The sequence below is a fragment of the Priceomyces carsonii genome, assembly GCF_900007245.1.
Source record: "Priceomyces carsonii strain CBS4050 genome assembly, scaffold: Debaryomyces_carsonii_scaffold_1, whole genome shotgun sequence".
Taxonomy (NCBI): domain Eukaryota; kingdom Fungi; phylum Ascomycota; class Pichiomycetes; order Serinales; family Debaryomycetaceae; genus Priceomyces; species Priceomyces carsonii.
In genome coordinates, this window is record NW_026946674.1 from 1,899,977 (window position 1) to 1,916,037 (window position 16,061).

At 36.9% G+C, this 16,061-nt stretch overlaps 3 protein-coding genes across 3 annotated transcripts; 2 read left to right on the forward strand and 1 right to left on the reverse strand.

Moving 5' to 3' along the window:
- Positions 1-129: 129 nt before the first annotated feature.
- On the reverse strand, positions 130-10,059 carry TOM1 (E3 ubiquitin-protein ligase; the record flags this gene model as incomplete). Its single annotated transcript, XM_062950813.1, has 1 exon — positions 130-10,059. The coding sequence occupies one exon, from the start codon at positions 10,057-10,059 to the stop codon at positions 130-132; it is 9,930 nt and encodes a 3,309-aa protein (XP_062807877.1).
- A 288-nt stretch (positions 10,060-10,347) lies between these two features.
- PRP3 (U4/U6-U5 snRNP complex subunit) lies at positions 10,348-11,826 on the forward strand (the record flags this gene model as incomplete). The annotated part of the gene is made up of 1 exon (XM_062950814.1): positions 10,348-11,826. One exon carries the CDS (start codon positions 10,348-10,350, stop codon positions 11,824-11,826), a length of 1,479 nt encoding a protein of 492 aa, XP_062807878.1.
- A 1,454-nt stretch (positions 11,827-13,280) lies between these two features.
- Positions 13,281-15,839, forward strand: RNR1 (ribonucleotide-diphosphate reductase subunit; the record flags this gene model as incomplete). Its single annotated transcript, XM_062950815.1, has 1 exon — positions 13,281-15,839. One exon carries the CDS (start codon positions 13,281-13,283, stop codon positions 15,837-15,839), a length of 2,559 nt encoding a protein of 852 aa, XP_062807879.1.
- Between the last annotated feature and the right edge of the window lie 222 nt (positions 15,840-16,061).

The following is a 16,061-nucleotide window of genomic DNA, read 5'->3' on the forward strand; positions in this document are numbered from 1 at the left end:
GATAATTTTTAGAAGCTTCTTATTTTATTACCACCCATTCTCATAAATTTAGAGATATTATTTATATAAACTTTATTTATTCAATACAAACACAAATCCGAAGTATATCATCGAAATGGTTCATGTTATTTAAGCCAATCCAAAACCTTCGTGACCCTCAGTTATAGCTAGTAATAAAGATCCTCTCAATGTCTCATACGACACGTAGCTTGGAAGGTCAATCTGATTGAAGCAGGTATGTGACGATGGAAGTCTTTCTGTTGAGCCATAATCTCTATGTATGCTGAATTTACAAGTTCCATCTGCACCACTCAACTCCTTAAATCCGTTTAATGGAACCTTAGAAGTCCCTGTGGCAAACTGAAGTAGTTTTGCTCTTTCCTCATTATCAAAAGACTTAACAGCTCTCCAGAACCACTGAATTTGTAACGAAGACGGGGAGTAGTTATTGTAAACTGTATTATTTTGCCAATCAGTGACATCAATATCAGGTAATCCAGATATTAAAAGTTCTAATTCCTGTTCATCAAAAATGCCAACCAATTGTTTGGGAATGATTTCATGGAATCCAATAAGAAAGTTGTCCATCTGCTCTGCAACTGATGTTTGGAGTCTATATTCAACAACTTTCCTGACATAATCATGTTTGTTCTGTTCAGTAACAGGAATGTTTCTACCATTTTCTACCAAATCAATGATTTTATGTTCGCCATAATCATCAGTTTCTACTGAAAAATCTTCAGTAATAACATCAGTAATGTCATTCTCTAGCATCCACATCAAAGACTTGAAGTATTCAAGATCGAGCGTTTCCATATCCTTCAATGATACAGGAATACCAAGTATTCTCTTATAAACTGCTCTACTGAAATGACAGTCGAGGTAGCTTCCATCATAAATTGCCTTACCAATAATTCTTCCTATGAATTTAAAGAATGATAAATGTTCAGGATTGATGTAGGAAGTTCTATTAGGATGAAAGGTTGTTTCATCAGAAGCAACTGGAGTGAATAATGCATAATCAGGATTAAACATTTGTCTAGATAATACCTGAAACCACTCTCTAGTAACACCACCGGCATCTACACCAGCCTCTCCTTTAAAGCCAATTTCTAGCTTCGCCTTTTTGAACTCGTCTTTTGGTTTGAAAAATAACGCTCTGTAGGAGTCCAAGAATACCTGATCACGGCGAATGCTGACCAGCATTTTTGAATTCTCGTTCTTATCCAGATGCAACTTTCTATCGAAATAATTCTTCTTGTTATCAAACTCCAATACTTTAGGATTACTTACTAACATCCCGAATGGCCCACTCATTAAATTGGGATTTGTTCTAACCATCTGATTCAAGATCTTTTTGTGTTCGTCAGTGAAAGAGAAGAACAAGCTTTCTATGGGTTCTTTAGTAAAATCAATCTTTTTAGCCTCAAACTTTAAAACATCTTTAATTTGAAGGTCTTTTACTTTACTATGTTTACAGACTACCATTAGAGCCTCAATCAATGGTAATAGAACGGTAGCAACATTTGTCAAATTTTGCCTTTCTTCAATAACCCTCAAACAATCACTTAATGCATCCCAAAGAGACCCTAGAGCTAATTTCTTATATAGCTCTGTGAGCTCTTCCACTTCTTCTGTCAAAGTATACAGATCGGCATTTGCAAGATTCTGTTTTTCCTTTGAATCATACATGTAATCCAAAGCAGTCAAAATTCTCAATAATTTGGCCTGGTCGGAAGATGCTGCACTGAATTGAGCGATAGATTTACTCTCAGAATTATAGTTCTGCGACTGTTTGATTTCCGTTGTCAAGTCATTGAGATCTTTAATATTTAATTGACCAAGCTTAGTCGCTTGTTCCGAGAGTTCTTTTGAAAAGACTTTCTGAGCATTGGGAAGTACTGACAAGTTTTCCATTGCACTAATAGTTCTCCTAAATGTCGTATTAGAGCACTCCTTGGAAGTTAATATTTTGATGACTAAAGCAAAATTTCTGTCAGGAATAAAGGGAGGTGAGAATGGTGTATTCTTGTCATCATTCTTACTAACTTTATTCAAAACATGTAATGGTCTAGTTGAAATTTGTAGTACCCTTGCTAAAACATCCAATAATACCTGCTCCTCTTTCACCAAGCCATTGTTTAATAAGTGAAGCAAAAAATTAATCGGATATTTTCTTTCCTTCATTTTGGTTTCGTTAGCTTTGGTTTTCTGGTTTACTTTTTTGAAGAAAAATAAATTATCATGCTCTGTTAAAAGATAATATCTCAAATGAACATTATGCTCTAATAAGTATAAAATTGATTCCATCATTTGAATTCCCACAACAATTGGACTTGCTCGGACTGGAAACAGTGACTGTTTTTGCTTTTTGCTCCCTAGCGCTCTGAATGAGATTTGAGAATAGCACCTTTCAAGAGCTTTTTGATCCAGAAGACCATCGTGCAAAACCCCTAATATCAAACTCATCACTTCTATCCTACTTTGCTTATTGTGGCAGACAAATTGTAAACTCTGATGAATACTTTCTCTGCGAGTCACAGCTTGTGGAATAAATAGCAAACGGATTATAGAGGAGATTCCAGATCGATCAACTAAAGGTGTGAAAAATCCCACCTTTGACTTCTTGGCTCCGGTTGAGCTGCTTCTATTTTCATTTGACAGGCGAATTCTCAGGTCAACATCTCCAGAACTTGGCAATCTTATAAAATCGAGATCTCTTCCTTCGTCTTCAAAATCTTCGTCATCGTCTTCATCATCAAATCTCAACTCATGGCTAGAATACCTACGGGCCATCGATTCTTGCTGAAGAATTTCTTCTCTTATTTGATCGGGTAAAGCATCCAAAAAATCAGGATCGATCTCACGAGCGTCTGTTCCCGTGCTGGTTGCATTTGCTCTCCTTTCACGAACATGCTGTGTAAATACTTCTTCTCTCATATCGTCAGGTAATGCTTCAAAAAATTCGGGATCAATATCCGTACCACTAATATCTATTTCACGTTCTCCGATACGCACCATTATAGGTTCTCTATTAGACGAATGATTAATTGCAGCATTCATTTCTCTTTGTTTCGCTTCCTCTTCTCTTTTCTTTCTCTTTTCCTCTTCTTTTTTCTTCAATTTCTCCTCTCTCTCTTTTCTTAGTTTTTGGGCCTCTTCTTTCTTCTCTTTAAATAGCTCTATGCTGTCTTCGCTGATTCTATTGATAATAGCTGGTATAACCTTGAAGACACATTCTTCACGGTTCTTATCGTAAAACATCTTCATACTATCAATCCAGCGCTCACCTGTTGATTTTACATACATATTGCTGAGCGGGTCTTCTTTAGATTTGCTGCCGGATCCCAACTGTAACATGCTTTCGAAAGCACGTTCAAAACTTGGCAGAACATAATGGTTGTGATTATAATGAAATGAGTGATTATCACCATCGATATGAACTGACCCCCTAAATCTGGTTGAGTCTCCACCACCCAAAAATCCACTTAAAAGGGCGGAGAAACTTCCACCTCCTCTCTCCGGTCTGAAAATATCCAAGATTGACGTGAGGCCACTTTGATTCCTTCTTCCGTCATCGCTTGTAATGTGAAGTGTATCCAAATCATTATCAGATAATGACTCATTTCCGCTCACATCCTCAGCAGAATCATCAGAGGAGAATTCAAAGTCCACATTAATAGGGTTATCTCTTCTAGACCGTTGTGTGCTCTCCACCTCTTCATCTCCAAGATCAACTTCTGGTTCATTTAAAGACTGCTCACCATCTTCAAATTCTTCAATCCATCCATCTAGTTCCTCGTCGTCATATTCACTTGCATCCTCCTCATCAAAGTCATAGAGCTCTGGATCTTCCATCATGTCGTTTGTATCATCATCAGACGTAGACCCCTGAGAGTCGTCATTAGAATCCACACCTAATTCGTCGATAATTTCAATATCGTCATGACTCTGGGATTCCTCGTCATCAGATAAAGCATCATCTGAGTTTGAATATCTTTCATCGACAGAAATCTCATCGTTGTCGTCTTCAGAATCGAGCTCCGATATCGCTGATTCATCACTTTCGGATATCTCATCACCTGAAACAAGGACTTCCAACGGGCCACCTTCCTCATAATAGTCCATCTCTTCGTCATCACTATCATACTCTATATCATACATCCCTAAAGTGGAATTACGGAACAAGTCTGGTGCCTCTTCTTTGTCGTCGACTTCCTCAGGAACAATGTCGTCATCCTCTTTATCTCCTTGATGTTCACCTTCAAATAACTCCTGAAACTCTGTTTTCGCCTTACCGAGTAATGTTAAAGGTTTGAGTCCGAGTCTGATGACCTTATTGACGCTTGGAAAGTTTAGATCAATCTCTGAGAGAATACTTGTGATCTGATTAGGAATCTGTTTATCGATAAGAGCTCTGGCTATGAAGAACTGGTCATATTTCGTAAGTTCCTTATTCAATAGAGGATCAGTCATATCTCGAAACTTAGGGGAAAGTACTGATCCACATAAGTCAAAAAGATCCATTAACTTTTCATAGCGTGCGTTCGCGATCATTGGAGTAACTAGAGTGCCTGCAAGCACCTTCAGCAATATATCTGTGAAGAATTTTCTAATGAATATCATGTCAATGGGCTCTTTTTTTAGGTTTGCTTCGTTATCAACGTAGCCAACAGGAGTTGAAATAAGCGCTAATAGAGCAAGCTTTGCTAAAGAAGAAATAGCACAATGGCGATCATATTCAATGCCGCTACCAAGGGTCATCAGAAAAGTAGGAATCAATTGATGCATAAAGAAATTTAATGCTGTCGATCTAGGCTTCAACACATCATTGGAGTTTTGCTTCTTAGAATATGTTAAAAACTCTAATTTAGCTTGCTTATATGATCCCAAAAGTTCAGTTAATGCTTGTAACAAAAAGCAGGCATAAGAAAAGTTCAGATTCTTGAACATTTCCTTTTTCTTAGATTGATCGGTGTTAGATGACTTTTCTGTTTCGTCCTTTTCTTCGCGTAACCACCCTTCTCTCGTCACTTCCATCAACTCGGTTATAATAATATGAACTATCCCACTGCTATCAAACTTATTGTCCACATTTTGATTCCCGGAGATTTGCAGCGAATCTGTATTTGCATCTGCATCTTTCATTTCCACGTCTTCTGTTTTGTCATTTTCTTTCTTAACTTTCGTTACTATAATCTTACCTTGATAAAAGTCATTAGTACCATCATATCCCTCTAATCTAACATTTTTTGAGATCACGTCAACAAATACTTCCGGATTTCGCAAAACTAAGGCAGAATTTTCTCGTAAACAAGAATGCAAATCTCTTTTTGAGCGAATTATGCCATTGAACAATCCACCAACATCGATTTCCATATTAGCTTTCAATACCTCGATAGTTTCAAAGCATCTTCTTAGCAAAACCATCATCGCAGTTTGATATAAATCAAAGCCATCACAATTTTCTTCCGTGAACTCTTTAGATAAAAGTACAAGATCATTGAGCAACCTTGAATTAGAAATTTTATATAAAAGTGACTCATCCTTAGCATAGAGAACTAAAACTCTTGCAAGCGCAATGGCTGATTTAGTAGAAGTGACACCTTCTAGCGTCATTAACCCTTCAAAAATTAATGCTCTTGACCCTTCATCAATCATGTAGGGAGCAGGAGGTCCAGCGAAATTTATACTTTGATGCGGGCTTGTTTCTGCATGAGGATGATCACGATAAACTAAAATCTGTTCCAATATACCAATCGAATAAGCGAAATGTTCAGAATTTACTAACAGTGGCTCATTTTTAAGCTCGGAGATGACAGAATCCTTGAATTTTTCGAATATGCTAGAGCAAGAACGAGCCACTTTATCGTTTTTTAGCATCAAGCCAAGAAGATGAATCGCAACTGCCAAAGGTTCTTCGTTGTTGCATACGCCGTCTAATAAGTGCGTAACATGATCAAATAATCTCATGACAGCTTCAGAGAGATTCAAGTTTATGGAAAGAAGCAAGTCCGCTATCGATTCAACTGCTTTAGGATAAAGCTCTGCAATACGCAACCATTGCTGCGAGAAGTAAGATATTTCGACATCTCGAATGGTCTTCAAGTCTTTTTCAGTTCTAAAGTTAGGAAACTTAATTCTAAGATCAATATTATCTCTTCTGGATGCTTCAGCACATTCTTTCCATTCTTCCGAAGATATTGAAAATTGTGGACAATCTGGCTTCTCGTTGTACTTTAAATCAGTGACACTGTGAAGATGCTTGAAATAATGTTCAGCATCAGATTCTGACATCCCCAATGATATTAAATAGGCGACTTGCTCGGATGGTGGAGAAACATTCTTAGAGTCAAGTGGAATGAATGCCACATCATGTTCTTTCTTAGCAAGGCATGTTTGCTTTGCGACAAAGACCAACTGCTCTACTATTGGAGTAGGAACATTTGAAGGAAAAACATCACTATTCAGCGAAATTGCGGATTCTATGCCAACAGCAGTTTGCATGAACTCTAAGGCAATAATCCTTGTTTGAATTAATATTGCAGATGGCAAGCTCCCTTCCGGATCTCTATCAAAACCATCATGGAAGAAGAGTTTCGTAGATGGCAACGTAGGTAAAGTCTCCAGATTAACTGACTTTGCAAATACTACTAAAATTTGACTCAAAGCATTTTTGACAATGCTGCTTTCTAATGTAGAGATATACTTCAAATCTTTGCTCTTTTGTACCTCGCAAGGTGGCATTGTAATCAACTTATTCCACATGTAAGAAGCTATATTCTTAAGCAGATCATAAAAACCTCCTTGGATTAGGCTGACAATCAATGGTGTTTGAATTATATCTCTATTTCTTTCCCTTTGCGATAAGATGTATAATGAAATATTCATCATAATTAAGATGTAATTACAATGATAGTATTCACTAGAAAATTTAACATTGACAAGAGATGTAATAACTTCACCAAGTTTAATAGTGATCTCAATAGCATCTCTTCTCCAATTGGCTTCCGCATACTCTTGTCTCTTATGCATACATACCCTTCCAATTGAGCTAAAAACAGTAGAAACGTAGTTCTGGAATCGATGACAAAAAAACCTTATCTGTAGTGAATTTTTGAATTTAGCGCTTGTTCTGTCCTGCTTCTCTCTTTTGCTAGAAGGTTCACTCGGAAAGATCTGTAAAGGTGGGAACTCATTGTTTCCATCAGTCACAGGCAGCGTCTCCATAGCAACGTCTGCTGGCAAAGAAGAACGTATTAAGATTTCCTCAATTATGCTTCTTTGTAAAAGTAATCCAAGATCAGATATAAATTTCAAGCCATAACCTCCAAATAGATCTGTAATCTGGTGATACCTTTCATGGAACATAAGTGTGGGGTTTATATATATTTCAACAAGTGTGTAAAGCAATGAATTTAAAGAATTTAACTTCTTCATAAATATCGTTCCTTCAGTCGAGTCGTTTTCGAATCTTGTAAAGAATGACGTAGTCGTAGACTCATATCTTATAAATTCTTGGAGCCTAGTATCTTCAACTTGTCTTTTTAAGATTGAAATTAAGATCGGCAAACCATAATCTCTTTTTTCGTCGTCAAAATATTTTAAAATACCCATTAATGTAGATACACCATTAGAATTTGTAAAATCAAATGGAGCATTTTCGATTGTTAATAAGGAAGACCACAGTTCATAGTTAATTTCTCTCATTGCATCAGCACCCCATTGACCGCTATCCTGAAGCAAGCCACCAAGGAAGAATAGCGCGTTATCGAGAATATATGATGATTCTGCATGTTCCCAGCTCTCTATTTCACCACAATTCTCTTCATATTGAAGTACAGTCTCATTAGAAGAGTGATAAAGACAACCTTTTTCTGAAGAATAAAACCTTATTCCATTCATGCGTTCATTAATAACAGGATTTAATTTTTCAACTAATTTTTTAGTCTCATTTAATATGACCGGTTTTAAAGGTGGGTAGTGTCTACCAAGCTCATCGAATGAACATCCAAGGTTGGTTGCCATATCTGATCTCACCAATTCTTTGGCATATTCAGCATTAAAAAAAGATTTGAAAAATATTGAAATTGATTTTTTTTCATTGACTTTCTTCAAGCCTTCGTTGTTTAAACATATAGCTCCCAAAACCTCTGGAAGAGACATCAATAGATCACTTGAGGGAAGAAATAAGTTCTCGTAGTTGTCTAATATAGTATCAATAACTTTTGCTTCATTTAAGATAGAGAATGCAGTTGGCTCATTGTGTATAATATAAAAGACCGAATCAATTGTTGATGACAATATTAAGGGTCCAAACACAGAAGGATGCATTAGAATTTGATTGAAACTTATTAGAAGAGGAGAATCAAATAAATTTCGTAATCTATCTCCCGAATCAGATTGAATCAAGTGAGAAACTAATTTCATCAAATTCCGAATACAGTTTGCTTGTCTGAAAGTGATCGTGTAATATACAACCGACTCTTTAGGAGGACCCCCAAATTCTGGATGTTCCAACGCAAAGCTGACTTCATATTGAATGGTTTCTATAAGTAGGTTGAATCCATCTTTGTTGACAAAGTCATCAAAAGATTCTGGTGATGCACTTAAAAAGACTGTAGTTAAATGGATTGCAGCAGAGCAAGTCCATCTATACTTCGTCCTCACGTTAAAGAACATCAACAAATCGGATAAGATACCTCCAGCAGCTAATCTAGGGGTGAGGCTCTTAGAATCTATCAAATTGCCCAACATGTTAAAAAAATGGATATATCCTTTTTCGAAACAGTCGTCATCCTCGGCCCTAATCTTCTTGTTAATGTATCTGATAATTTGAAATAAAATGCCATGACTCACATTTCCACTTAAGCAACGAAGTAATTCACTTCCCCACAGACGCTTGAGCGAAATGCATTCAAGTGCTCGAATTGCACAGAAATATACTTCTTTAGATATGTGATCGTTTTCTGGTTGGATCAAATCAACTAAGAAGTTGAATATATAAGGTTCGGATTCAAATAATCTAGAGGAAGTAAACTCGCTCGGACACATACAACAAACAAAGGCAATAGCCAAGCACTTTACTCGTAGAAGCTTTTCACGCAAAATAATTGCTTCATCCAGATTGGAGTTGAAGGACTTGGCGACCAGGGCAGAGAGACTGAAATTGAACCAGAAATCTTTAGGTATAACCAATGATGCCTTATCATACACATGCTGTAACGACAGTTTTTGAAGGGACTCTTCTGATAGCTTAAATGAAGACAATCCTTCATGAGAAACTAGATATTCGTTCTTTTTACTCTTTGGCTTCGTTGTCTTAGTCTCTTTTTTAATATTGTTACCGGGGACTTCATTCCTGATTTTTTTATTAGATGGACTCATAACTGATTTGTAATACAGAAAATTCAAGGTTTTCCATTTTGAAGGGTAAACTTTATACTTGTTAATGGAGTCAATGAGGCTATAGTGGTCACCTATAATGGCAGCACTGTTCTTTTTTTTACTGTGACGTTCGTGATCTTGAATAAAACTTGAGGGGATTGGGGGAGGAAAGGATTTAGCTATTTCAACAACTTTAAGTTTTGTTAATTTTGGAGCAGCATACTTACTGGAGTTTGTTTGAGAATACCTCTCTCCAAGTGACACGGCTACTTCTAATGCTTTTAATCTTATATCTACTGTACAAGTATTAATAAGTTGAAAAATTCGATGACTACTCGCGTAAATCGATCTGTTAGCACAATGTTCTAGTAAAGAATGAGTAAACTGCAAACAAGAGCTTAAAAGTTCTTGGTCTTGTTCTTCTATTATCTTCAATTCAGGAGATTCTTGATCAAGAGCATACTTTTTTATTTGTTCTTCGAATATCTTATCGAATCTATTCAATACCGAAACCCAATGTAAAAGGTCTCCTCTGGGTCTTTCCCACGTAAGGTTTTCGTTTAACAAGAGCGGAAGTTCTTCTTGACTGCAATTTGTAATTTGATTAATTAGCGACTTTAAAGTTTCTGTCATATCCACTTTCTCCAAATGGTTTTTCTTTGATATAATCATTTTTCTAGTTCATGTATAGGAAAATAATCTTGTTCGTCAATTGTGTTGCCGGCAAAGCTTCTCTTATTCGACACAATATTTTCGTCTCTTCTAAAATAAATAAAGAGATTTTGTTCAATTTTGGATTATCTGACCAACACTAGATCAAATGTGAGACTAATCATCTTTGCTCTCGAATGAGCTGGTTAAGTAATTATATACAGGCGATCCTTTTAAAATCTCAGCTGCGATGGGTTATTAGTAGATGGATATATGGAATCCAGTTGAAGACGTTGTGAATTCCTTTCAATGGTTGATCAAAGAAAGACCAGCACTCCTCTGTGGAACAGGGGGTTCCATAGGAATCAACCAGGTACAACATTTCGAAGAACAAGTAAACGAGACAAAACTTCCAATGCAGCTGAGCCAAACCTGAGGAAGCGAGGAAGCGATCAGCTTCAAGATAAGATTGAAGAAGCCAAGCGACGCCTTCTGGAAAGGAACGTAAATACGAAAACCCAAGATAAGTCCTCCAAAGCCACTGATGTGATACCCTCCGGAACAAAAGGTGGTCTAAACGTCGAGTTGCATCCCCTTTTGAGGAACATGGCCGTCACACCCACAATACCTAAAAACTACAATCCCCTAAAGCCCAAAATACGAGACTTATTTGATTCAAATGCCATGAACCCTTACTTAGATCAATCATCAATGGGTCCTAGCTCTCATCACAAGGGTGGAGCTCTTAAATTTAATCCACAGGGTAAATATATAGAAAAAGCTAATGAGCTTAGGCAAAAGCAAAGAGAAGAAGACACAAGGAACAGAAAGCTCGAGGAAATGAAATCCAAAGGCTTGACAGCAAATGAAGAGTTGGGAGAACATCTCTTTAAACCCGAATTTCCTCCTATCGTAGAATGGTGGGACAAACCATATTTGAAGGATGTGACGCATGGCTATACTCTTGAAGATTTTAATATTCAGTTAGATAGCGAAGTGGCACCTGTTTCCATTTACATTCAGCATCCTGTGTTGCTTGAACCCATCTGGGAAAAACATTTAGACACGCAAAAGTCAATGTACTTGACAAAAAAAGAGAGAAAGAGAATAAGAAAAAACGATAGACAGGAAAAACTTAAAGATCAACAAGATCGTATAAGGTTGGGTCTCGAACCACCGCCTCCTCCTAAAATTAAGTTATCAAATTTAATGAATGTTCTCACTAATGAGTCTATTAAGGACCCAACATCCGTTGAAATGAGAGTGCGAAAAGAAGTAGAAGAAAGATACCAGAAGCACATGAAGGAGAATGAAGACAGAAAATTATCTAAAGAACAGCGACATGAGAAGAATCATTTGAAACATGAGAAAGATTTGAAAACGGGTTATTTTACGTCAATTTATAAAATTCAAAGCTTATTGCATCCTCAGCATTTTTTTAAGGTCGACATAAATGCTAAACAATTAGAGCTTGTTGGTATTTGTCTTCTAAACCCCAGGTTCAATTTGATCATAGTTCAAGGAGGACAAAAAAGCATAAAATTCTATAAAAAATTATTAACTCGTAGAATTAATTGGCAGCAGCAAGACACAGATTCAAAAGCCAAGGCGGACGGCGAACATGAAGAAAATAAATGTACTATTATTTGGGAGGGACAAGTTAAGAACTTTAATTTCAAGAAGTGGTCGATTATCCGAACAAATAACGATGATGAAGTCTTTGATGTTTTAAACAAATTCGGAGTCGAAAATTACTGGCGTGAAGCTTTAGCACTTGAAAATGACTAAAATTTAATTTATAAATAGCATGTAAGACAAAAGAAGCGTAATCAACGTCATTTGGTAGCGCTCGAGCTTATCCGGTATTTGCAATCAATTCTTTGAGCAATTGTGATTATGTAATTTAGACATTTTGCCCAATATCAAGTTCGGGATTAAGAAATGTAAATCTTAAAACTACTATTGAGCTTATTCAACATTTTTGATTCATATTCTCCCAATACAGTTATACTATGGTTTCTACTTACACGATCCTTGGGAAACAAGTTCCTTCTCACGTCGTAAGTAATTTCAATGCTACAATGCTTTAATTGGATCCGGTTTGATTGGGTAAGATAAGTACTAACATATTGCTTATAGCTTGCAATCTTAACTTTAGGCTCTGTAGTTGGCATAGCTGCATGGCCAAGAGGCAAAAAAGAAGCTCCGAAAGCTCCCATTCAGGCCCCCGCAAGTAAAGAGGAAGATTTCGATTTGGAGAAGCTTTTAAAGTAAGTAGACAATAGAGACTGATAAGTATAAGTGACTACTAACATAAGCTTCAGCGATTTGACTAAAGAAGATAGCAAATAAGCAAGTATTGAATAACTCAGTGACTTGCTGCTTGCTGGTTCTCGACGAAAGAAATAAAAAAAGAAACTTAACAACGTAATCAATTAAAATGCTCTGATGTTGTCCAGAAAGGCTAAACAGTACATATCTTTAAAGTTCCAGTGAATACACATATGATTGCATTGTATGCTAGGTACTCTTAGTCACCATTTGTCGTAGATATAGTACACGTAGACTACCTCCATATGATTCTATATGCAGTATAGAAGAATATGATGGTGTCTTGGATTGTGTCGCTGACTGCAGCCAGACACATCTGAAGAGCTTTTCCGTTAACGGCGTAGGGACTCTTCTTCACTTCAGACATATAAATGGTCACGTATATTTGTGTATGCAGATTGAATAACATTATTCCACTTCTAAGGATCCGACTCTAAAGCTCGTAGAGCCATGATATCAACCTCTTATTGTCTTGATAACTTTTGTTTGTTTTGTATTTGCGAGTCCGAATCGCTCTTGATATCAGATAAGGTTGACTTTGACGACGCGAATTATGTCTTTGATCTTACACGTCTTCTTTTACGCGTCTATTTGCAATAACGTAAACAAGACATTAGTCATACAACACATTATAGGAAGTTACCTCTCTAATATGGATCATGAGGCTCCATTAACAGAACGCTTTTAGTGATTTGTGTGCATCAACTAAGGGCAAAGTTGCTGGACACCCCTACTATGACACGTTTGTTTGTTTTGAATATTGAGGTTTGGTTCGCGAAGAAAAAAATGAGGCGATTCACGCGTCAGTGGTATATATTGAGATGTATCTCCCAGAAACTAAATCTAGTTAAAAGAATACGACAATCTTCTGAAAGAACTACTGGAGCCAGAATTCAAAATTCTTCTTGACGATGTATGTTTATAAGAGAGATGGCCGTAAAGAGCCAGTTCGCTTCGATAAAATTACTGCTAGAGTGCAAAGACTTTGTTATGGGCTTGATACAGGGCATGTTGACGCTGTGGCGATTACTCAAAGGGTAATTTCAGGAGTCTATCAAGGTGTTAATACTATAGAGTTAGATAATTTGGCTGCTGAAACTGCCGCTTATATGACTACCATTCACCCAGACTATGCCAGCTTGGCTGCTAGGATAGCCATTTCGAACTTACATAAACAAACTACCAAGCAATTTTCTCAAGTTTGCAAAGAGCTATATGATTATGTCAATCCAAAAACTGGATTACACTCTCCTATGATCTCGAAGGAAACTTACGAGATAGTGCAAGCTAATGCTAATGAATTAAATTCTGCAATTGTTTTTGATCGTGACTTCAACTACAACTACTTTGGTTTCAAGACGTTAGAAAGATCATATTTATTGAGAATTGACGGAAAGGTCGCTGAAAGACCTCAACACTTGATTATGAGGGTCGCAGTTGGTATTCACGGGGATGATATTGAACGGGTTATTGAATCTTATAACTTGATGTCTCAAAGGCATTTTACCCACGGATCACCAACTTTATTTAACGCTGGTACCCCTAACCCTCAAATGTCTTCCTGTTTCTTAGTTGCTATGAAGGAAGATTCTATTGATGGTATATATGACACATTGAAGACATGTGCGTTGATATCTAAAAGTGCAGGTGGCATTGGTTTGCATATCCACAATATTCGTGCTACTGGAGCATACATTGCGGGCACAAATGGAACCTCCAATGGTATAATTCCTATGGTTCGTGTCTTCAATAATACTGCTCGTTATGTTGACCAAGGAGGTAATAAAAGACCAGGCGCTTTTGCCTTATATCTTGAGCCTTGGCATGCGGATATCTTTGAGTTTATTGATATTAGAAAAAATCATGGTAAGGAAGAAATAAGAGCTAGAGATTTATTTCCCGCATTATGGATTCCAGACTTATTCATGAAGAGAGTTGAGCAAAACGGTGAATGGACTTTATTCTCTCCTAATGAGGCGAAAGGCTTGGCAGATGTATATGGTGACGAGTTTGAGAGCTTGTACGAGAAGTACGAAAAAGAAAATCGTGGAAGACAGACCATTAAAGCTCAAAAGTTATGGTATGCTATATTAGAAGCTCAGACTGAAACTGGTACACCATTTATGCTTTACAAAGATGCTTGTAACAGAAAGACAAACCAAAAGAACTTAGGTATTATCAAATCTTCAAACTTATGCTGTGAAATTGTTGAGTACTCATCACCCGAAGAAGTGGCTGTTTGTAACTTAGCTTCAATTGCGTTACCATCATTTGTGGAAAAGGATGCAACTTCGACTTGGTATAATTTCGAAAAGCTTCACGAGGTTACAAAGGTTGTTACACGTAATTTGAACAGAATCATCGATCGTAACTATTATCCCGTTCCAGAAGCAAAAAGATCCAATATGAGAAACAGACCTATCGCTTTAGGTGTCCAAGGTTTAGCTGATGCTTTTATGGCTTTGAGATTACCATTTGATTCCCAAGAAGCTAGAGAACTAAACATTCAAATTTTTGAAACCATATACCACGGAGGTGTGGAAGCTTCTATTGAGTTAGCAGAAATTGAGGGCTCATATGAATCATATGAGGGTTCTCCAGCATCGCAGGGATTATTACAATTTGATTTGTGGGACAGAAAGCCAACCGAATTGTGGAATTGGGACACTTTGAAACAAAACTTGGCTAAACATGGCTTAAGAAACTCTTTATTGGTTGCTCCAATGCCTACAGCTTCAACTTCACAAATATTAGGAAACAATGAGTGCTTTGAGCCTTATACATCTAACATTTATTCGAGGAGAGTTTTGGCTGGTGAGTTCCAGATTGTGAACCCATACTTGTTGAGGGATTTAGTCGACTTAGGTTTATGGAATGATGCTATGAAGAATAACATTATTTCCAATAATGGCTCTATTCAATCTTTACCGAATATCCCAGATCAAATTAAAGCGTTGTATAAAACAGTCTGGGAAATTTCACAGAAGCACATTATTGATATGGCGGCAGACAGAGCAGCTTTTATTGACCAATCGCAATCTCTCAACATCCACATTAGAGCACCAACAATGGGCAAGTTAACTTCAATGCATTTCTATGGATGGAAGAAGGGTTTAAAGACAGGTATGTACTATTTGAGAACTCAAGGTGCAGCAGCTGCAATTCAATTTACTGTCGATAAAACCTCAGTTGGAGAGGCCGGGAAAACGGTAGCTATTTTAGAAAAATTGAACCAAAGAAAATATATTGCAAGGTCAAGCTCTCAAAGTGAGAACGATTCAGCTTCTACTAAATCCGCTTCGACGGAGCCCTCTTCCTTAGAGAATTCTGTGGCTGAGTTAAAGATAAGTGAACCAAAAGATGAAGAAAAAGAAGAGCCGTCAGAAAATACTGAGAGTGATATATACAGCTCAAAGGTAATTGCATGTGCAATCAACAATCCTGAAGCTTGTACTATGTGCTCTGGTTGAGAATAGTTATGTTAAAGTTGTATATTAAGTTCTTACAGGGGGTATTTTTCGTTTATCTTACATCATAATTTCTGTTGCAATTGCTATTTTTTAATAAACGACACTAATCAACAAGATCGTAGTTCAATTAATATCTGAAGTCCTCTTTGAATACAAGTCTCTTGAATAATTTTAGAATATTTCTAACTTGAAGTTCCCCAGGTCATAAAGCAAAAAAAAGAA